General features: G+C 46.3%; 1 protein-coding gene across 1 annotated transcript in view; it reads left to right on the top strand.

Moving 5' to 3' along the window:
* GPC1 (glypican 1) overlaps positions 1-23,686 on the top strand; it is a 208,207-nt gene that overhangs the window by 82,829 nt on the left and 101,692 nt on the right. Inside the window, exon 2 of the mRNA XM_071437117.1 lies at positions 21,596-21,754. Coding sequence (XP_071293218.1) covers positions 21,596-21,754 — 159 coding nt within the window. The remainder of the gene's footprint in view (positions 1-21,595; positions 21,755-23,686) is intronic.

Genomic DNA, 23,686 nt, shown 5'->3' with positions numbered 1-23,686 from the left:
CTTTACTTTATATACAGACAAAGCAAAGAACTGATACAAATATTCAGATATGCAATGTGCCTGTCACACACAAGAACCCCTGTCCAGTAGATATCTGCTCTCAGAGCTGTTCTGCAAGAGAAACCTAAACAGCAAATGGCAAACTATCCCTTCTGCATCCTGTTGCACCTTTTCTCCAAAGGAATTTAGAAAAAACTATTAATGTCTTCTACTGCCAATGGTAGATATCTTCAAAACAACCTGGGTTCAGGAGACAGCTGCTGTGATGTCAAGAATGCTGAGTTTATGACTACTTAAACCAAGCCTGTTCCTAGCTGTGTGCCATTGTACTGCATGTGCACTATCTTTGCAATGTCTTGTAATACCTACTCTAGCTTGTAATTGTCTATTAAAACATTAACAGCAGCATAAAATTAATACCCAGTGTATCTGGACTCCATCTGAGGGCTTTTCATGCCCCAAGGAACAGGGGGAATGGCAGGGATATGGAACTGAAATGCCAGGGAGCAGAGCTCTCTCTCCTGGGGGAGCAGCAGCCAAGGCTGAGGACAGCTGGCAGGGGCTCTGTGGGTTTGTCCCAGGGCAGGGGCTGTCCTGCTCCTGTTCCCATGACATTTCCACTGGGGTGAGGAGGGCAGCAGGCTGGGGGCCTGGGCAGCCAGCAGTGCTGTTCCTGCTGTTTTCCACCCCCTCCTCTGCCTCTCCTGCTGCATGGCAGCCAGAGACAGCAGCATCAGCCACTCCTTGTCAGGGGGAGATCAAACCCAGCCCTGCTCCTGGGAGGGGCTCTGCCAGCCCTGGCAGGGCACAGCTCCTGCACTCACTCAGCAGATAAGAGCATGGCACATGGACTGCAGGGACCTGGCAGTTGTTTGAGGGAAGTTTCAGTCTTGTCCAAACGATGCAGAAAAGCCACTGGGGGCTTGCAGCATCCAGCCAGGGTGGAATGGGGAGCTGGAGGAGGGTGGGTAGGGAAGCACACTCTGGCTGGCTGGGTTTGTCTCTGTGGGGTGGGTGATGCCTTCCTTTGATCCCACAGCTTGGCGTTCTCTCCCCCTAAGCAAGTCTGGCTGCTCAGCTCCCTGCCACGTGATCTGGGCACAGCAGCAGCATCCTTATCAACCTACTGCTATCCCTAAAGATACCATTTAGCTCCCTGGTGTTTTCAAAAAGGCTCCATGTGGTGATTCTGCTCCCATCTCAGAGGAACAGCTGCCGTTTTGAATAAATATAAACCCAAAGCCTTTGCTCACCCCAGGAGCTGCAGCACCCTTGCAAGGCAGAGCTGTGCAGCACTTTCTGCATCTTTGTCCCCTCTCTGCTACCGACTGCCCTGGTGTGTCCTGGCTGGCAGGCACAGTCTGAAGTGCTTTGTAGCCCCCTTCATGCTGAGTGAGGTGTATTTTTACCTCATCAGAGGGACACCCAAGTTCTCCTCTGTCAGCGCAGCTGCTGCCCTCTGACGTGAGGGAGCCAGGGAACTTTCCTGCAGGGAGAGCTTGCAGGGAGAGCAGGCTCCTGCAGGGAGCTTGCACCTGCTGGGGTTTTGGAGAGGCCCAGAGGAGTCACCTGCTCCACTGTGACTCTAGGGAGTCACAGCTCTGGCTGCAGCTCACTGGGGAGAGCTGGAGTGGGTGTCTCAGGTAAAGTCCCAGCTGTGGTGCTGCTTTGTCCTGCTTCCCATGGCTCCCGTGCCACAGGCTCCTGTCAGCCAGCCAGGACATGTGCAGCAGAGCTGTCAGAGCTCTGTGATGGCCTTGCTGGGCCCCCTCCCCAGGAACCCCCCTGTGCATTGCAGCCCAGCTGTGTGCTGCTCTCAGCCCAGGCAGGGGCTCTCCCCTTCCCCTGGCACCCAAGAGTGCCTCGAGCCCCAGCCTTGTTCTGCTGCAGGGCCTGCAGCTGGTGCCAGGTGTGGCTTGGTAGTCAGGATTTTCTTCCTCTCTGGCTTCCTTATCATGCTCAACAGAAAGAGAATTTAAAAAGAAATCCATCTGGAGTTGAAACATTGGAAATGTGGGGAAAAGGGTGCAGAAAGATGGCTGCTCCTGAGTAGCACATGCTCTCCATTTGCTACCAGATTTTTATAGTTACTTCCATTGCCTTAACTTGTTCACAACAGGAGAGACTCTGAATTTTGGAAAGCAAATCTCAGTGCTATTTGAGAGCTAGGCTCCTAAAGATGCCTGGAGTTAGGCACTCAAAATAACAAAACATTCTTGAAAATATTAATCAGATTATTTTAATAGTTCAGCTCCCTGGGGAATGATGGCTGGAGTGGACAGGAAGATACCCAGACTGAGGGCTTCCCTCATGAGCCTGATCTCAAGAGCCAGGTTTAAGGGCTGCCACATTTCAGGGCCACTCAACTGCTGGTGAGTAAGTACATGGTACAAACAGCACCAGTTTGTTGCTTTCATATTCTCTGATAAAATTCCTTCACCCAGGATTTTTCTCCTGGGAAGCTGAGAAGCCTCAGAGAAAAGGAAAACAATTCTGATCTCATTTGCTTCTCCTGTGTTGTGCTCATGTGGAATGTGTTTGGAGATTGGTTACCCACAGGTGATTGTTCCATTGGATTCTGCTGGGAGTTGTTTTCACTCTTTGGCCAATCAGGGCCAAGCTGTGTCAGGACTCTGGAAAGAGTCAGGAGTTTTCATTATTATCTTTTTAGCATTCTGTAAGTGTCCTTCCTGTATTCTTTCGTATAGTATAGCATTCTTTAATATAATATAGTATCATAAAGTAATAAATGAGCCTTCTGAGAACATGGAGTCAGATGCATCATTCCTGCCTGCCATGGGGCTCCCTGCAAATCCAATACCAGTGGATTTCCACAGATCCAACTCCATAGTCTTGAGTGTGCTCTGGAAGCAGGGGGACAGCAGACACTGCTTCACAGGGGTCACATCCCTCCCACAGCAGAGGTAAGGAACTTTGGGCAAAGTGAATGGGAGCCCACATGGACGTCCCTGCAGTGTGGTCCCCAGCTGGGGCTCTGTGGTGATCTGGTCCCTGTGTGTGAATGTGAGCAAAGGTTTGTCTGGGTCCAGCCCTCAGCTGTTGATGCCACTTCAGCTGATGCTGAACCAAATTTGCAGTGATTGAAAAATACAAGGGCTAAGCACATGAGCTGAAAAGGCTGAGGGTTAGTCAGGCCCTGGGGGAGAAAATATCAGTGACCAGTGGGAGATATAAACACCAGATACTGCTTAATTTACTGGCACAGAGGTTCATGGGCTGGGAGCTGAACCAAAGGCAAAACCGTGGCTGTGCTGCTGGGAAAGACAAGGGCTATAAGCTCTTGTAAGAGCCTCCCACAATCTTACTTTCATCAGTTAGTATAAAGAAAATATACAGCCTAGCTGACAGCAGCTCTTTACTGCTGGGGAAACAAATAGCTACTGCAACTGGGAATGACAGACAGAGCAGAATTGTGCTTTCCCGGGCTGAATAGAGCTGTTAAGCAGCATCTGAAGGGCTTGAGCAGAGGTGATTAAAGAAGATGCTATCTCCCAACCCCAGCAGACTACAAAAGGTGTATTTTCAGTGGCTAAATCCTGAAACAATTATGGCCTGGAGTGTAGTCAGGTTATTTCTTATCTTTCTGATGGCCTGCTGGCAAAATCTGTTTTCTTAAATGAGGTTTGTAATGTCTAGTACTTCCAAGGGAAGATGGTATTGCCGCTGCAATGTGTGTGGTAGTGAGGATCAAAATAAACATAGCAGGCATTGCTAGAACTGCGTGGGCTTGTAATTAATATCCCATTCCTCAGGGAAGTGATATTTTCATTTCAGTTGTGGAGAGACTTGTTGCTGGTTACGCAGGAGTGCTCAGGGTTGTGCCTGCTCCACGTTCCCTGGTGCTCCCCCAGCACAGGCAGGTTTGACATTTGCATCTGAATTGCTGGGTTTGCTCCTGCTGGGTTCTCTGAGATGCTCCTGTGGAGGGGAGGTGGCTGCCTGAGCAGGCTGTGGTGATGCCCCGTGTCTGTGGGAGTGTGGATGGGTGCTGACACCCAGCCCAAGGCACTGCTAGGTTTCTATAGGTGAGCTTTGATCACAGCACACAATGGGTTTCTCCTCATCCTGGTCCTTGACCATCTTGCTGTGCCTTTTGCTGGGCCTGTCCAAGAGTGCCAAAGTCCTTCACTGGAATAATTTGTCTGAGGCAATAGTGACCAGATACCAGCAGGCAGCAGGACCCTTCACGATCTTCACTGAGCCTGCCCAGGGCTAAGGGCACAAAAAACTACTGAGCTTTAGGTCTGCAGCTCATCCTGAGGGAAACAGTGCCTTTGCTTTAGTGGTTTTGTGAAGATAAGCACAAATTATTATTGTAAGCTTTAGTGCAATACACACTTACACAAAGGCTGCTTTGTTAAGTGTTTCTTCTGACATCCTGAGAGCTTTACTATGAAGAGTTTGTTTTCTTTAAAAAGAAACACCAAAGGGATACCCATTGTGCCTTGCAGAGACAGTGAATCCATGGCACTGCAGCTGATGGTGTTTATTTCTTCCCACTGTAACATCCAGCTTCACCATTGCATTCAGGCAGTTAAAATTCCCAATTGTCACACTGCTTACTTATGAGATGGGGGAGAAGGACATGATGGCAAAGAAGTGTGAATGAGTGAAGTCAGAGGAAGAGAGAACAGGCTGCTGAGAAAAGGAAAGTCTGAAAGGCAGAGCATGTTTAACACAGAGCTTTCCCAGCAGCAGGTCCCCAGAATTTAACTGGTAGGTGGTGAAGCCACACGGCGTTGGGATTTTTCTGGAGTGCCCTTGTGCATAATCCCTTCTGTAGGATCACTGTGCATTCATTCCTTTATAAGGCAAAGCCTCCCCTTGGGCAGCCCATGTCAGCCCCAGACAGCTGAGCAGGGAGAGGGCTGAGGGAAGGGAGCCAGGCCTGGATCTGGGCTGGCTCACAGAGCTCTTTGGCCTTGGGGCTTTCTCACCCTTGTGCTCAGGAGCTTCCTGGCCTGCTCCATCAGGGGTTTAGAGAGAATGTGTTTTCCCTCTCTCCATTTGGTCAGATAGTAGAGACTTTTTCAGAGAACCATCAGAATTGGAATAGTGTTGTGAGTTTCTTGGGGTTTTGTGTGAGATTTTTTGGTTTTTTGTTTTGTTGTGGTTTTTTTTTTTTTTTTTTTTTTTTAATGAAGAGGGAAGGAGTAGGATATTCCAAAATGGCCACTATCCTAAAAAGTGTCCTGAAACAGTTCTGCTGGATTGCATGCTGCTCCATTTGGCTTCTCTGATTACAAATCAGCAATGAAAGTGAAATTTGCTAGGAATTGAAGTAGATAATATGAATAAGGACACACTGAAAGCTGTCCAGGTTTAGAATGTGATGAGGCTTTGAGATTATTTTCCTGTCCTGGTACTGTTCCACTGTTCTTGTTTTCATGTGAAATCTTGGTAACTTTGAGCGGCCTCAGGAAGTATACACTGGCTGGTCCTTGTGACCCTTGGGCCCCTTATTGAAATATCATATGTCAGGCTGGGAAAAAACAAACCCTATAATTCATCTAGAATCTTCTGGCAGGCTAAAGCATGGAACTGGAGTATTTTCAGGACTTGTGAAGGAAGCTTGTCTTTTGACAGTACCTTTATTTACAGTCTGAGGGCCTCAGCTAGGAACTAGGTGGGCATCTGGCACAGATCTTTCAAAGTCCACTTTGGAGGAAATATTGATTCAAGTCATAGTGTCTGTAAGGCATCTGCACTTCTGAAAAGCAGCATTTGATTCTAGCTGCTGACCCAAAGCAGTGGCTGTGTAGTGGTTGTGGTTAAAGGAATGGAGCAAAAGCCTTGGCCAGTGTTTGGACAAACCTCTCTTGTCTGCTCAGAAGATGATGTGAAAGCTCTTCCCAACTGGGCTGCCCTGCTGTTAAGCACACAGGTGGGTTACAAGAGTTGGAATCACTGGGGATCCAGTCCCTCTGCCTTTGAAGGCAGCAGGAGTTTTGCCTTTGACTTCAGTGGGAGCAGCTCCAGCCTCAGGTGGCCACCAGCCTGAAGTTACAAGTGCTCTGCATCACATTGAAAAGGATCTGGATTTCTAACAGCAGCTCCTCTGCAAGGAGATCTGATCCATTCCCTTTGTTCCCCCATCAGATGCTGCCTCAGAAATTGGTAGTTCATTGTCTCTGCTGCTTTAAGGCACCCCCTGACCAAAGTGCAGGTTTTGTTATTTGTGTGCCCTAGTAAATATCTCAGTCAGATGCAGAGCTCTGTAAGCAGAGGGGAAGGAGCCAGTTGCCAGTGGAAGGCCATGCTGGGATAGAGTCAGGGACACTTCCTCCATGTGCTCTGTAAGCCAGGTGACTGCAGTGTGCTGCAAGGGATACGAGGACTTTGAGGAAAGCCAAGATTTTGTCTCTCAGGATCCATGGAGTTTGGAGCATAGCTGCTCCACTGCCACTCCAGCACTGGCCTTTTACTGAGCACAAATGTGGGGAACCAAAGATGGGAGTGAAAGGGTTCAAAGGAGTGAGTGGATAATCTGTGTCAGTGGAACAGCCTGGAGAGGAAAAAGAAGAGGTGACAACTGAGCTGCCAGTCCACCACTTGGTCTCCTTTCTGCAGGAGTGCATGTGGGCACAGCTGGTGAGGATGTGTGGAATTACGTGTTCATCATCTGTTGGTTATGGGAGATCAGTCACGTACCTTTCATCAATGTTACAGGGAAGTCTCTTGGCTGAATTTCAGAGATGGGGCCTGAAAGATACATGGAAGACAGTGAGTTTGTTTTATTCAAGGGTGAAGTTCTGTACACCAAGGGAAGGAGGGCAGTCTGGAGTGCTGAGGAAGCTGAGCAGTCATACTCAGACAGGAGGGCAGGGGGTATTTCATGCAGGGTACCCACAGCTGTCCCCCTGCTCGAGCGAGGCTGAAGGATGGACATCACAAATCCCAGGGGGCTCTCAGCAGGAATGGGACAAACATCCTCTGCTGATGGTTGGAATTTGAAGTAGATCAAAAATAGACAGTGTATGAAGTGTGTTAATTAAGGGGGTTTCAGCTGTCACAGGGAGTGAGGATGCAATTAAAGGTGCAGATCTTGTTGCACTTTCTTATTTCTGATGCTGGGTAAGTGCAGTTTCCTGTCACTCTCACACACTGACAGGTCTGTTATCCAGATTCCCAGATGGGGCAATGATCCATACCATCTATACCACTGTCTGACACCCTGGCCAGGGAGATGGGCAGGTCATCACATCCTGGGAAATGAAGAATGAAAAAGTCATGAGACCACATAGTTTCAGCAGATACAGCAACTAAGAGTGGATCAGTGGAGTCTATTTAGAGCTGTTTGCCCAGCCTGTTTCTAAGCATCCCCAGTGACAGCACCTGTTCCCATGAGATTTCCACTTGGATTTTCTCCAGTGCAGGTGCACTGAGGCTCACTGTGACTGGCATTCAAGCTGTAGGAGCACATATGGCAGGAGAGCAGCAGTCCCTAAGCAGTACCCTGAGTAAGCCTGGAGGCTGGAACATGACTTGCTTATAAATACAAAAACCAAGAGGATTGCACAATTTACTTCCATGGTTGCTCAGAGGATCAAATCCTCTTCACTTTCCTACCAAACTGGTCAGCAAAGGCCACACAGTTAGCTGGTGAGAGGCAAGCAAGCTGCACAGAATTGTGATTGCTCTGCAGAACAGTGTTCTGCTCTGGAAAACTGCTCCTCTTCCAGAGGGCACTTGGCTTTATGTCAGTAGCTCAGAAATAAGCCCAAAGGCAGGCAGGGGCAGGGGAAAGCACTCTGCAAGGCATTGCTAAAAATGTACTGACTGTGATGGTAGTCACTGTCACATACTGGTCAGACTGGTATTAAATTTTCCCTCATTGCTTGCAAAAGGAGAAAATGCTTTTGAACTGCATTCATCATTTAGGCAAATAGGGGCCAATCTGCTGAATGTCTGCAGGCCACATCTTTAAGAGTGCCAAGAACATTTCCCACTGGCATAACTGAATCTAGAACTGCAGTCGACTTCCAGACTTGATAAACCTCCCAGGGATGGTCCCTTTTTTCTTGTGACAAGAAAGAAAAATTGGGTGACAGTACTGTTGTGCCATGATGCACAAAGGATGTGATTATTCAAGGGCAAAAGCATCTCAGTAAGAGAACAGAGGGTTCTCTGTGTGACTGGGGTCCTGGGTTTAGACCAAGTTAAGTACCTGGGACCTGATGCACTTTGAAGCAGTATGGATTTTCCCAGGTGGGAAGAGCACACTTACTTGGATACACAGTATCAGGAGAACTAAATTCAGATTTTAAAGGTGGTGTTTTTCACTGACTCACCCTTCTAAGGTGAGTGTGGAAGACCTATTGCTTGCATTCAGGGGAAAGGTGGTGAAGGAAAAAACTGGGCAGTTTGCATTTAATGTGAATCTACCACTTCTTAGCAACATTCAAGCAAAAAAGACCCAATAACCAAAATGTTGAGAACAGATCTTTTTCAAGTGATAAATTCCTGAAATTGCAGAACTTTTCCTTGAGCAGTCTTTCTGCATTTAGCTGAGTGCTTAATGAGTGACAGTTTCTCCAAGATATTCCCTAATCATAACCATATTCTAGGGAGACCAGTTACAGCATCGTTATCATCTCATCCTCTGTGAACATGTTATGTCAGGTTAATAATGGTTGCAGCAGGAAAGTGTGATCCAGCCCTCTGAAGCACAGCCCTGGCTAATATTCCTGTAAATGATTCAAGGTACATGAGTAATCTTACTGAGTTCATTTGCCTCTTAATTTCTAAGTGCCACCTTGAAAAGCAGATTCAAGCAGTATAGGTAGAAAGCCTGCTTTGTTCTGTTTTTAAGACATGGCAGGAGTTCAGATCCTCCTTCCTGCAACCTAAATACTGTGCTTGCTGCAATTTTTAGCAAAGATAAAGCACATTCACTCTAAAAGGGGAATTTCTCTTTTATGGCTTTCACAAATCAAAGTGGTCAAGGTAGTGGGGTGTGTGCAGAGACAGCTGGTGTTGCTGTTCCAGTCCTCTGAAGAGTGCATTGGGATTTCAGGGAGCTTGGAGACAGCTGCCCTCAGGAATTCTGCCTGGTACCTTGCAAGCACTCTTATCTTTGTCACTCTGCCAAGCTGTCCAAGGGGAAGCTCATTAGTGCTGGGATGGGGAGCTCTGAGGAAGGCATGAACCTTGCAAGGTGTGAAGAGCTCAGAGGTGGCCCAGTTTCCCATATGCCAAGATCACAGGCCAGGAAAAGAGGGTTTGAAGCATGGTGATGGTAAATGGTGCCATCTGTTTCACCAGAAAATCAAATTGCCTGGATAAACTAGTCTGTTCTTTAGAGAGCTACTCTGTTCTTTAGAAGCTGTGCACCAAAGATGTTGCTATGAACACTCAGGCCATTCACAGTGATCCAGTTGCAGACTGAGGCTTGTAAATCTTCCAGCTCATGGTTTTACACTCATTTTTTTCAAGCTGTGTAACTGCTGCCCCACTCAGAGCTGGGACTGCACTTGAGGCAGTTCCTTCTCACGCTGTTTGTGGCAGGCAGTGACAGCCAGGCATGGTGCCCAGGGGCTGCTGTACCTTTCTGGAGTGTGGTCCATATGTGTGAAAGCAAATCTCATTCATGCCCAGGCATGCTGAACACTTAGGATGCTTCAGCCAAAGCTAGTTGGAAAAGAGTAGATGCATTCCTCTGATGTTCTTAAAAATGCAAACAGCAGTCTGTTTTTCTTGAGTAGCTGAAAATACTGTGAAATGCTCTGTTTAGTTTTGTCTGGGATAAAAAGTCCCACAGGGATGTTTCTCCTGTCCCTGTCCCTTCCTCACGATCCCTGTGAGTGGTCCCCACCATACTTTCTGTTCATGCTGAAATGTGAGCCCTAATGGAAGTGTCAGGCAAGGAGGAAGGCAGGTGAGCACAGAGCTTAGAGTTGAGTCCAGCAAAAAGTAATCTCTTATAATCCCCGGAAAATGTTCTTTCAAAGCAAAAAGGTGTAAAGAAATCCAACAGCTCTATCCCATGAGATGTAAACCCATCTTTGGCATTAGATGGGTGTTCAGGTTTACTCAGGATGTCAGGGTTCCTTACTGCATTAAGTTAACAGTGTAGGTAGGAATGTTCATGGGTACATCCAGAGGAAAGTTCACTTGTACCTGTTGTGGGAATCAAACTACAAGTTTTTAAGACTTCTATTTGAAATCCCCTGCTAAATTGATATTTTTGGTCCCATTAACCACACAGAGACATGCACAGAAACCAAACATCAAACAGCACACAGAAGTGATTTTTGTTTCTTTCATAAGTACTTCTACAAGCTCAGAAGCAAAAGGGGAATTGAAAGTGGAGGCAGAAAAAAAGATCTTTAAACGGTTTCAAAAAAAAAAATCCTTGCTCTAAAATGTCTACTGCCAAATTTCATCACAAACTAATTCCTTGCAGCTGAGCTGCGAACCTCTATGAAAATAGGGGTTTACAGTGGAAACACTGACTAACTATAGCTGTGCAGTGCCATGAATAATGACGCCCTAATTACGCCTTACGATTTACCAAGACCTGCTTTCTGTATAGCTGTGGCTGGTTTGGGGAGCAAGATCCTTTTTTCTTGACTGTGGTTTGCTTCTTTTTGTTCATATTGTGTTGGCACATAGTTTTTGAAAAGCTTTTCTCTAAAGGGAGATGGGCAGACAGCTATGATTAAGTATGAAATGATTGGTTGAGCTGTTTGTCAAAGTTATAAATAGGATACCACACAAACCCAACACTAATCTCACTGAAAGACAGATACTGGCAACATTTCTTAGTCATCTGTTCCTGACGCTCAGGGGAGAACAGCTACACTTCCATTAAGTTTTCAAACAGAAGTTGCCTAAAATACATTTCTATGGTAAAATTTTGGACACATGCACTGTAAGCCACACTGAGATCTAGCAGGGTGTTGGAGTTTTAAATGTTCATCCCAGCTTAAACCTGCTCCTCTGGATCCACCTCTCTGTGTAGGGGTGAAAGGTGATGGTTTGATGTTTGTGGAAACAGAGATCTGTTTGTGAAGCAGTTCTGGCAGGATCAGACTGATGTCCTTGTCCCCTCTCACCCTGGATTAATTTTAAGGGCAGAGGAGGTGGTCCCTAGGGATGTCCTCTGCATCTTCAGGTTTGCAGGCAGCTTTCTGTAATCTGCTTTTGGAAGATCAGATGGAGGCATAAAAAGAAGAGCAATGGCACAGGTTTCACTTATGTGCAACCAGAAGGGAAAGGCAGCATATTGAATTCCTTCTGCTGCAGATCTCTCACACAGCAGCTTCTGCAGGCTCCAGCCTGGATGCTGCTCCTTGTCCACCCCAGTTCTGCATCAGCTGCACCCATTCTGTCAAACTGGAAGTCTGCAATTCCGTGTTCCCACAGGATGACCCCATATTGGCCGTTTGCTTTCATGGTGCCTCAAATTGTAGGGAAGGGCTCCACAGTTTGGCACTTTTACTGCTGGCCAAAACATTCATGAGACAATTAAAGCAAAGCAATAGCTGAAGGAGAGCCAAGCGTTTCTGGGGCTGAAAAAAGCTTCAAGTTGCAAAGTGAAAAAGCCCGCAGCAACCAGAACTTGCCCCTCCAATCCTGCACCTTCCCACATCCCTGCCAACACATACAGCAAGGAGTTTTAGAGGAAGTATAAGCGCTTCTAATTTATGGCATAAGTCAACAACTCTTCATAGGTGAAGTCTCTTAATTTCTTACAGAAATCTAAAAAAGGATTATCTTGAATTTGTGGGGTTTAGACAATTCAGACATGCATATTTTTATTTTTAGCTTTGGTGAGTGTACACACATCTATGGAATTTCAGATTAATGAGCTTCATTTAACCTAATCTCTTAAATTTTGAGGCATGGGCATTTTGGTTTTGCAAACTCTCAGAATCAGATTCAGGTCCAAAAACTTTGTTTAATAACTATTTAAAAATAAGGGGTTTTGCAAATTCAGGAGTCATTTTCATTCTTACCAGCAGACAGAGGGATTGAGGGTTTTTTAGCTTTCTGATTTTTCCTTGGGAGATCTTTGTTGCTAGAGAGTCAGACCCTCCTTGTGTGCACAGAGCAGCTCACCTGGGCAAGCTGGCAGCCAGGAGTGGGCTGTGCCCTGTGCAGCCTTCCCAGCCTTCTCCTCTGCTGTGGTACACCCTGCTCATCCCACTGGGCTGCAAGGGTGGCAGAGGGATAAGGAACAGGGGGTGCCTTCCAGGAGCCCAGGGCTGAGGAAACCCAGAATGATTTCATGGTTTTCACACCAGCATCAACTGCTTGAGTTTTGCTGGGGTTGGAAGGCAATGCTCTCTAACTGCTGACTCCTCCATGAGAGGTTAATGCAGGTTTGTTCTTTGCACTGAAATGATTGGGACCAGCCATAGCACTCCTCATTCTTGAGCAATGGTTTTACAAGCTTGCTGAAGCTGTTTAGTGTCTATCTCAAACCAACCCCAAGGGCAGTACCACTATTTTCCTTGCAGAGCTTTAGCAGGTGAACTGGAAAAGCCTTTTGGTTTTGTCCCTTCCTCAAGTTCCTGACATGGATTATATGAATTATTGCCCCAAAGTTTGGGGTTTTCTAATAGAGAATAATCCAAAGGCCTTCATCTCTAAAACTTCTTAGAATGAACTACATCTTTAATCCTTAGTTTACTACCCAGATTCCTTTTGCAGTCAGATCCTACTGGCAGTGAGTTGCCAGGCATGAGGAAGAGCTTACAGTGTCTCCAATAGATATTTTTCTGAGAAGAAGCTAGTAAAAAAGATTCTGCTTAATGAATTGCTTTGCCTCTTATGTAATAACATATTTATGTTGTTATGAAGCCTGCAGTGAAGCTGCATCTGATAAGAGTGATAGGTTTCCAGTTTGATCTTATTTTAGATTGCAGCAAACTGAGGATAAAAAGACTCTTTGTTCCAAGAAGAAAAAACAGAACCAAACATCTGGTGAGAAGCTGATGTGCTCAGGACAACTCTGAAAGAGGTTGATAGTGATGGATTGCGACACCCAACTTCAATAGGTCCCCACAAGTGTTTTGTGAAAAGACAAGATAATTCTTTCCTTGTCTAAGATTCATTTTAAAAGTTTTCTGTTTTTCGGGGAAGGGGAGAGGGAAGAGTGTAACAGTGCACTCCCTGTGTGTTTCTCCATTATTCTCGCAACTGCTCTAGTTTGGACTGAAGGCTTCTTTCAGGACTGATTTACTTGGAGAGTGTTAATTGTAAACCATGTCCTAACTCCAGTGGGAGCCTTTCATAATGGATCATCTCCTGCAGCAGTCCTGCTCAGAAGCACCCCCACTGTGTGTCCAGTGCCCATCTGGGGTGTGTTGGATTCAGTGTGTTCAGTCAGTTCTTCTAGCTGGAGGTCTTTCACTGCTTGTGGTACATGTGGATTTGGCCCTTGTTCTTTCATTCCTCTCTGAACCACTGAAAAAGATGTTTTCTACTGCAAATTATAAAGCATTTCCTACTCTGTCCTTAAATACAGGCTTGGATTGTTTCACCCTGTGCTGATTCCTGCTGTGTGTGCACAGCTCAGGCAGGCCCATGTAGCTAAAGGCAGGTCCTGAGAGAAACTGGGGCAGCAGAGTGATGGGAAGGGATATTCTGTTTCATTCAGAAAGACACTCCCAAAACCCAAAGGAGCAATGCGTGGGTGAAGTGCTTTCATGCAGAGCTTTTCACTAAGAATCAAGTCTGTTGTCAGCACTTGTGACATTTTCTCTGTTCCCTTCCTCTGGGCAGTTTGCCACTGTAACATACACAGATGACATTAGGATTTGCAGACTGTCGTTTCTGAAGGCACTCTTATCTAATCTGTACTTAGTATTTTCCCAGGACACGGAGGTGGCTCTTTCTCCTCTGTTAATTAACTTTTTTTTGCCCATGTTTGCCTGTCTTATAAATTCCTCTGACATCAGGGTCTAGGATTAAACAAATTGATACCACACTTCCAGTGTGTGTGAGCTTGACACTGAGCTGACAGCCTCGGAGCCTGAAGTATTTTGACACATGAACAGAGCAAATACAGAGGGAAGTGCTGTTCAGCCTCCTCCACATGCTCCTGCCAGGCTCCCTGCTTGAGCAGCCTGTGTCAGTACTAATGGGGCAGTCCCAAAGTCCTCCCACCCATCAGTGGGTTTCTGCTGGAGGTGCCAGTTGTGACATTTCTCACAAGTACCTGTATTTATTCACTGTGTCAGGTTCTCACTGTAATGCAATTACAGAACAGCACTAACCTGGTAGGGAGCCAACTCCATGCAGTAGCCAGATTAAGTTGTCTTATTTGGTTAACAGTATTTTGATAGTTTATTAAATCCTAGTAGGAGTAGAAAGATAAGAGTGGAAAGAACAAATCTTATGGATTATCTGCTCTTGGTTGTTCACTCCTGTTGGTATAATCCTGGTCTGAATGATGAGCTGTGGGAACAGGCCTTTAATGTTTTGCTATTGTCCCATCTTAAACATGTGCATTGCTTTATCAGAATAAGCATATTCTCTAGCTATTTTTTCCAGTTTGCTGTTTTTATCACTGATGTGGAACATGGTGCTTGTTTTCTTTATCTGGAACGAAAACATTAGTTCATCTCAGATAGCACAAGCTATTTGATCAGCCTTCAGATGGCAAGGCATTACAAAAGCTGCTGACGTGGGACAAATCCAGACCTGTGGTGTGCAGCTTGAAAAGACTTCATGCCCTTGTTTTCAGTCCCCTGAGATAACCAGCTACTCACCCAGCAGCAGCAAAGGGATAGGATTGATTGTGCCAGAGACAAACCCCTCTCTCCTTACTGAGGCCAGGAGGCAGCAGGGATGTGTGTGGGGTCACCGGTGTGGATGCAGGGGTGAGAGAGAGAGCCCCTGCCTCTCTGCAGTCCTGCTCATGTGTCAGCTGTGACACTGCTCTGTGGTGGCCTTGGGCCAGCTGAGATTAGCCTGGGTCTTGCCACAGAGCAGGAACTGAGGTCCATGAGTGGCTCCTGTGGGGTGCTGTCCTTTCCACTTTGCTGCATTAGCTCCCAGGCCAGCTCATCCAAGATGTCCCTGAGGCCATGGCAGGGCTGGTTTCCAGCTGCCACCTCTGCTTCCCATCCTGAGAGTGCATCTTCCTAGGAAGTGCAGCAAAAGAAGGACTTCATTTGAGCACAACTCTTCCTCATGACCATATGCTTCCCCCTGTCGCTGTCGTATTTTCTGAAAAATCCCTTCGCCAGGATTTCTTCTCCTGGGAAGCCTCAGAAAAGAATGAAAACAATAATTATCTGACTGCTTCTCCTGTGTTTGCTGCTTTGGAATGTGGCTTGGACATTGTTTACCAACAGGTGCATGTTTGATTGGTTCTATGTGAATTGTTTTTAATTCATGACCAATCACCATCAGCTGTGTCAGACTCTGAGGAGTCAGTCATGGGTTTTTATTATTCATTCTTGTTAGGCCTTCTGTCTGATTCTTCAGTATAGTTTTAGTATATCATTCTATAATATCACATCATAACATATCAAATCAGCCTTCTGAGAACTTGGAGTCAGATTCCTCATCTCTCACCTTGTCCTGGGGACCCCACAAACTCAACAGCCCCCTCTTTCTGGGCCAGCCCACAGCCCTGCCCCACCTTGCTGTCCTCAGCCTGCAGTATCACTGGGACCAGGGAGAACACGGTTCAGTGCATTTTGATCACAGTGTTTGCTGTATGATACTTGATATTCAGGCTTGCTGTGACTCCCCTGACATTATGTGCAAACTGAAGCCAAAATGATGATACTCTTAATACGTAATCAGAAAATAGAAGATATCGTATTTTGCCAACAGCTGACTGCAAATCAAAGGAACAGGCTGCACAGCTAACATCTGCCTTTGCAATATGGGAAAAGATCTGATTGTCACTCTGCTTAATAGAGCAGTCTGGTCTCTGGTTCAGTTTGATGGTAGCAGCTACAAAAGGGGCTGAGCTGTACAGCTGGGCACCCTGCAGGTGTTATGGGGTGTAGGTGTTTGGCAGAGCTTGCCAGCAGGTGGTTCTCAGTGAGAAGGGCATGAAAACTTTTCCTAGGCTGGTCAGCCAGGACTATCTCCTGGTCCAAATGTTTTTTGGGTACTCCTGTTTCCCCTTAGGAGTTATCTGAGGCAAGCCTGGGATTCCAGGTAGCATCATGGTACTGGTGCTGGCTGTGCTGTCAGCTTCTTATTAGCACATGCCACATTGTGTTCTCTGGAAAGATGTGTATTTGAAGATGAATGGGACAGGAGCACCTGAAGCAGGAAAAGCTGGGAGGCATAAGGAAAGGAATTTACTTTCACTGCACTACCTCTTTGCAAGGTATTTTTAACATCTGTACCACCTCCAGGCTCATTTTGCATCAGCTGTAGATACTCTGACACGGTTAAACAAAAAAAAAAAAAAAAAGAGAACCCATATTCTAAACTAGTGTTTTGTCCTCAGTTCCTGGCTGTGATGCTCATTAGCCTGGATGGGATTTAGGTGTGAAGAGGGAGAGGCCAGCAGAACAGTGGTGCCTACCAGGGACAGTAGGAGAGGACTGGAGCTGCTCAGCTGCCAGGTGCTCTCAGCTCTCTGGCTGCACCTGGCCAGGGGCTGTGTCCTGGCATCCCTGCCATGCCTGGCATGCCTTGCACTTCAGCAGGCCTGATTGCCTGAGACATCCACCCAGAAACCCCCCAAGAGGGAGCTTGGCCTTGGGTTGTTCCTGGCATGGGGGGCTGGACTGAGGCTAGGAGCATGAAATGAGCTGTTGGAACAGTTTGGAGAGCGAGTGGGAGGAGGGTTACAAATATGAGGGAAGAATTATGATGGATTTATCATAGCCTGAAATAAATTAACCTCTGGGAGGAATGATTTTGTAATAATTTGCATTTAGATACTCTGACACAGCCACATAACCCCAAACCTTCTGCAAACATTGTAATTAATTCAATCTCCAACATCCTGTGAGAGGGATAGAAATAGCACCATTTACATGGTTAAAGGTGCCAAGGACTCTTCTCTCAGTATTGAATTTTACACCCCTGTGACTGCCCTTCTGTCTTGTTTCCAGAGCCTCCTGGTGGGGGGAAAGGCAGGAGCAGTGAACAGCTGGAGAGCTTTCCTGGGCACAGCTCCTGAGCTCCTGGGTGTTACAGCACACAGCCCATGGCAGGGAGCCCGTGGGCAGGGCAGAGAGGCTGGGGCACATGGCAGAAGAAGCAGAGAGCTGAGCCCTGTCATAGCTGAGCCCTGTCTCAGCTCCTGGTAGTGGTGGCTGTGGGCAGGGCTGTTCCCCTGCAGGGACCCTGGGCCTAACTCCATCCCTGAGTGGAAAGTGGTCAAGTGCTTTAATATTCAGCACTCTGAAGTGCAGTAATGAATTTAATAGCCAAAATGATCTGCTAACCCAGCCAGCTTGAGAGGGTGTTTCAAGGACAATCCAAGCTTGTAGCTATGCAGTGGGATATTCTCTTGTCATCAGCCTCCTGCCTATTCCTTTCCATTCCAGGACAGTTAATCATAAATGAGATACTTGCTTGATTCTGTTTTCCTGCCTGCTCTACCCTGTTTCCATTTCCATTTCCATGGGACTGTGCAGTGGGTGGGTTACATCCCACCCCAGCTTCAGCAGCTTTTGCAGGACAGCTGGCTCTTCCAGAGAGACCCAGATTGAACCTCCTCACACTGTGACTCTGCAAAGCTTGGGCAAGCTGATTGTTTTCAGAGCATCTTCTCTTACTTACAGATGTGTTGTAAATCCAGGGTTCTCTGGGCATGACCCAGAGCTGGCCTTGGTCCCAGGAAGCGTATCCATCATCCTCCAGGAGATTTGAGCAGCCCTCCCTTTGCTGCCAGTTTGCTTCTGCCATGCCTGTCTGCTTTCTGCAAAGCTCTTGCAGGGGTGGGAGCACATGCTGTCCAACAAGTGGTGAACAACAGGTCAGCTGTACACAGGGAGAACTTGTGTGGCACAGCAGCAGGCAGAGGACACACCCTCCATCGTGGACATTTACTCCTTGTAAAACACCTCTGGCTCTCTGTAGTTATCTGGAGATATCTCCTGCCAAGTGAACCCAAAGATATTTATAGTGTGAGCTTCAGCAATAGGACAAAGGCAGGTTGGCAAACAAAGGGACTTTGAAATATAAGGAGAACCAAAATATGCTCTGGAGCACATTTATTTTGGAATCAATAGAAAAAGGTTAAATAATAATAGTGAATGTTTCCAGGGTGGGTCACGTTGAAAAGCAAAGAAAGCAAAGCATGTTCACAGTGCTGTAAGACTGTTCTGTGTGTGCTGAGTTTGAGTTACAGAGATAAATGACAAAAACTTTGCTTCCCACTGAGATAGAGCGTGGTGGTGCTGAGCACCACACAACACCTGCTGAGTACCTTACAAACACCTGCAGAAAGCTAAGATAAATGCTACTTCAAAAGGAATTGAAACTTCTCAGAGCTCAAGAATGGAAACAATTCTATATTCGATTCACAAAGTTGTGTAAAATTAACCAATTTCAGCTGTGGATGTGATTTTCCCCCTGCTCTCTGCCTGTGTTTCCCCAGTCCCCCTGGGTTGTGTGGTGTCACAGCGGGGTTGGGGCTGTCCTGCTCAGGCACGCTGTGCCTCGCCCGGGCTGGGAGCGCTCCGAGCACTGTCTGGACGTGTCCCAGTTTAATGAGCACAGCTCTCCCTGCTGCTGCCCCTCAGGGAGCTCAGGCACGGGGCTCTTCCTCCCCTCCTCTCCTCCTGGGGACAATCCCCTCCCCATCCCCCCTGGTTTCTACAGCCTGTGCAGGGAGCCTGCCTCAAGGGCAGCTCTGGTGAACACATGGTGTCTCCTTGCAGGGACATCCATGTTTGCTCTCCCAGGCACACCTCCTGCCTGAATGCTGCTGGCAGCAGGCTGGGAGATCAGGGATCCCCAGGGTTCCCACTGATTTCACTCAGTTTCCCAAAGCAGGGCGTTTGTAAAGGGCTGTTGGAGGCTTTGCCTGAGCCTGCCAGCCCTGACGGGTAATGGCGCCCAGAGGAAATGGCAGCAGTGCTCCTGTTGTGGAGTGCGAGGCCTCTGAGCGTGGCCAGGACCTCACCACCAAAATTCACCATCAACTGGTGAATTCACCATCAACTGAGGAGGTAAAGGCACTTCTGAAAATGGCTGGGATCCCCTGGGATCCATTTCTTTGTTGATTAGCTTTTCAGAGAGGTCAGGCCCTGTAAAGGCCTCGCTTTATCCTGAGGGCATCAAGGCCCTCATAGACGGATGCATCCCACAGTAAAACTGCTGTGCACAAAACTTCTGTCCTTGCCAGAAATCCTGTGGCAGCAGAAATAGGATGCAAAAGGCCGGATAAGAAAAAAGTTTTTATAATTTGCCGTGACAGGAATCAAAGCCATGTCTTGTCAAAAAATTCCAGCTCCCTTTTCCTGCATGTCTGTCACATGTCAGCAGCCCTGATGCTGTACAGATAAATACAGCTCTACAGAAGGGAGCCTAGGGAACGACTCAGAACAATCCAGTGAGGGAAGGAGAGGCTCAGGCAAGCCCTGGAACTGAGCTTTCATTTGGTGTAGCATGTAGCCCCACATTTCTCTTCACAGAGAAAAGCAAGGCACAATTCTTCCCAATATTCTTACCTCATTTGCTGTGCCTTTGTTTGTGCCACAGCAGAATGCAATATGGAGTTTTGTTTCCTTGGCCTGTCAGGCCCAGGTGTGTGTGTGTGTGTGGGGACTGTTGGGTGACAGTCACCAGATTCTGGGCAGTTGTGTGCAGGGTTGAGTGCTTGATAGATTCAGTTTAGATGTAATGTAACATAGTGTAATATAGTATAGAATAATATAGTATAATAAAGTAATTAATTAGCCCTCTGATAAGATGGAGTCAGATGCATCATTCTCTCCCCCCATCGGGGGTTGCCTGTGAAATTCAATAGTGGCAAGCATGGAGCCACATGATATTTATATTTGACTCTTGAGGTTTTACATTGAAGCAAGTTGCTGCTTTTCCTGCTGATTTGGGCCCTCGTGGGGACAGAGAGTGGGCACAAAGGGAGACAGGCAGCCCCAGCACACACCACCCTGACACTCCTCTCAGCTGGCAGCACACCACAAGGCTGGAGATGGGATGAGTTTCTCTCCTACAGAAGCTGGTGAGCAGCAATTCCTGTCGTGTAGACAGGAGGACTGGCAGTGCAGATGCCCATTGTAACCTGTTTGCTGAGGGCAGGTTCACCCCACACCCTGCAGAGGTTGCTCAGGGGTCATCTGTGAGCAGGAATGCAAGGGCCAGCAAAATACAAACTCATCCTGAATGGCTTCTATCAACTACAGAACATTCCAGTTGGTCTAAGGCTGCTAATGAGATAACTTTAACAAGGCTAGGACACACGAGTTTCAGAGACCCTTTACCACCCATTTGCTAAGAGCTTTACACTGGAAATAGCTAAGGACTTTATGGGTAACTCTGGAGGCTGTGCAGGTTCAGGATTTGAAGCTGTTTAGAGACACAAGATAAAACAAAATTTTAAAGATGTTTGGGCTCACCTGTGACATTAAGACAGCAGTCCTGTAAAAGTGCCAGCAAAAAAATCATTGGCAATCCCAATCAAATTTTCTTAAACATGGTAACTGCTTGGTAATTGGTTTATCTCAGAACATGCTTGGAACAAGAGGGGTATTTTATTGAATTTTTTTAATAAATGTTTGACTTCATTCAAATGAATTCTTATTGCTTGGGTAAGGAGAAACATAGGGTGTGTTTGCAGGTGGATGTGTTTTTGTAAGGACTCATAAGAACTTGAGCAATTATTTTTTAAATGTTGCTGACTTTGCCTATGCGAGCACTCTCTTCTCCACAGTCAAGAAATTGCAGAGGGCAGGAGAAGCTCCACACTGGAGAATTTTTCAATTTGACTGCTGAGTCCTCTTACCTTTCCTGTTCTTCCTTACAGCAAGGGGTGATTTTCAATCAGTGATTGTCAGAGCAGCCTTTTTTGGGGTGGTCTTGTCTCTTTCCAGGAGATAAATTTTTGACTGAAAATTTCAATACATGTGGAGGGGACTTAGCCACCCAAATTCCACTGACATTCATCACATGTCTGTTTCTTGAAAACTTCCCACTAGCCTCACCTCTCTGCTTAAGGAAATGCCTTCTCAGGGTACATTTGGTAGGGCAGAGAGCACTTTGGAGTTGTTTCTTTTTTTCCTTACAAAGCAGTTTCAAATGGCTGTGCTAATGTACGTATTAAGTCTAATGAGTACAGCTGTCATTTAATCAGACTTTCATGTCTTCTGGGATTCTAGGCAGAGATGGATTCTAGGACAGACTTTGAGCAGGAGACTTTCCCTTCTCCTTGCTCCAAATACAAATTTTTTTTCCTTGCTTTTTCTTCCCCCACAGTCAACAGTGAGAAAATGTGTGCCTGTGTTGATACCAACCACTGTATTAAAGCAGAAGAACTGAAATTAGGTGGTAAATTTGACAGAAAGACCTGATGCAGATCCAGGTTACCGGGGAGCTGGGCTATTTTTAAGCTGAGATTGTCCAGCATTTTCTCCCTTTTCCAGACCTGGCCATTAAACAGCATTTTCTCTCTTTTTAGGGGAGCACCTGCGAATCTGCCCACAAGGCTACACCTGCTGCACCAGCGAGATGGAGGAGAACTTTGCAAACAAAAGCCGAAGTGAATTTGAAGCCATGATGAAAGAGGCCGGTCGCTCTGTGCAGGCCATCCTGACAGCACAGCACAGGAGCTTTGACAGTAAGTAAAACCTGCCTGCTTCCCTCTGCTCAGGATCCACTCACTGCTCAGTGTTCCAGGCACTGTTGGAGCCAGGAGTTGGTGTTTGACACGTTTTCCTCTGCATCTCACTCAACAGTTTGCATGAAGCATTGAGCTGCTGGAATTGTAGGAATTGTACCTCTGGCAGTGTTTCTGTAAGACCAAGGCAGTTTGAGATCCCCATTTCAGAGCAGCCACTGCAGGAGGCTGGCAGACACCGGTGTGCCTTGGCACTGACACAGCTGGGACAGGCGTGCTGAAATCAGCTCCTACCACAGCAGAGTAGCATTTGAGGCAGTGATGTAAAACCTGGCACTGTGCCTTGAACTGTAAGTTGAACAATATTGCAAAGGTGACTGGATAGGCCTCAGTAGGTGGGGAGAGTTTAAGGAGACATGGATTTTTCTGGCTCTTTCCGTGTAGGTTGCAAGTGAAAAGGACGTTAGTACGTATTGGATGCCTGTAACTGTCAGCTTCATACAAACATCAGGAAATGTTACAGAGCAGGAAAGCTCTTAGAGACTGTGGTGCATAAGATGTTGTGGAGAAACATTCTCTCCAAAGTCCAGTATCCCTCCTAACCTAAGCAAAGGCTAAGGATGGCTCTCCTACTTTTATTGTTCCCTGAAAAATCCATTTTGCAGTGCACAGTGAGCCTGGAGGTCTGAAGGCCACTGTAAATAAATGGTTTACTGACAAAATTGAGATGACCTGTGATTCAGAAACTGTATCCATTATCAGATTTTGAAGAAGGTCAGACACTTAGAATCATGGCCCTCCTAACTTTATCAAACAGTCATCATCATGGAGTTACCGTGAAAAGGAGTCGGGAAAGAAGCTGTAATAGCCAGAAAGGTGGAACTGGAAATTCAAGTAGTAAATAATAGAACTAAAGAAATAAGCCTGACCTTCAGGCTTATAACCAAGATGATGAAGTACTTTTACACTAAATAGGAAGAAAAGGCAGTGCATCTCCGCAAAAGGCATTGTGTGTGTGGCCAAGGTTGGCCACAGCAAAGGCATTCCTTTATAAGCTCAAAATTAATTGATTTTCACCTGCTTTAAAAGGTGACAATCAGGCTTTTTCAAAGAGCCTGACAATGGTGGTTGCTCAGACTGATGTCTGAATGGGACCTGACGCAGCTGCTGCTGAGCACAATCCCCAGCCTCTGAAATCCAGCCCTCCACAGGGGTTAGTGCTTGGCACCCCCTCTCTCCACTCCCTGTCACTGCACTGGCTGCTGTATCTGCTCTTTATTTTCACCACAGCCACTCCAAAGAGCAGAGTTCTGCATCTGACATGTAAGAGAGTGCAAAATTTGATGGAAGTGCTGAGGATTATACTAATAAGCAGAAATTTCCTAGTGGGGAACTGGTTTAGTCTAAGTGTGATGTTTTGGTGGATTAATAGTAATAATAACAGCAGTAAGAGTAACAGTAAGCAAAACAAAGTATATAAAAGGAGGATGCTCGTGTTGTCAGTTAGAGCCATTTGGTTTTATTCCCCAGTATTTTATTTTATTTTGGTTTTATTCCCCAGAATTTTACAAAGATAAAGCTTTATTTCTGTGGTTCATACCCAAGTTTCTTTTAAGTATCAAACAAAGTAAATGTTCAATAAGCCAAGTATTACTTTTACAGACCATAATGCACAGATCATTGGTGTTCTGTAGTGGGAACAACCTCACTTGAGCCCACAGGCCAGGAAGATGTCTCCTGCTCCCATTATACCCTTTTCATGTGCTTAACTACCCTTGTAATCAATGCAGAGTTCATAATTTATGCAAGACGTGATTAAAAAAATCATCATATTGTGTCTCAGTTTCAAGCATGACTTTTAAATAGTACAATTAATTTTTCTTTAGCTACTGCATAAATGGTTTGAAATTGAGGGACTTTGGGGATGGGGCA

Source organism: Agelaius tricolor, unplaced genomic scaffold (assembly GCF_023055355.1).
Source record: "Agelaius tricolor isolate 1412-34295 unplaced genomic scaffold, bAgeTri1.0.p SCAF_12, whole genome shotgun sequence".
Lineage (NCBI taxonomy): Eukaryota > Metazoa > Chordata > Aves > Passeriformes > Icteridae > Agelaius > Agelaius tricolor.
Note: the sequence above shows the minus strand (reverse complement) of the source record. Positions and strands in the feature narration are given on the sequence as shown.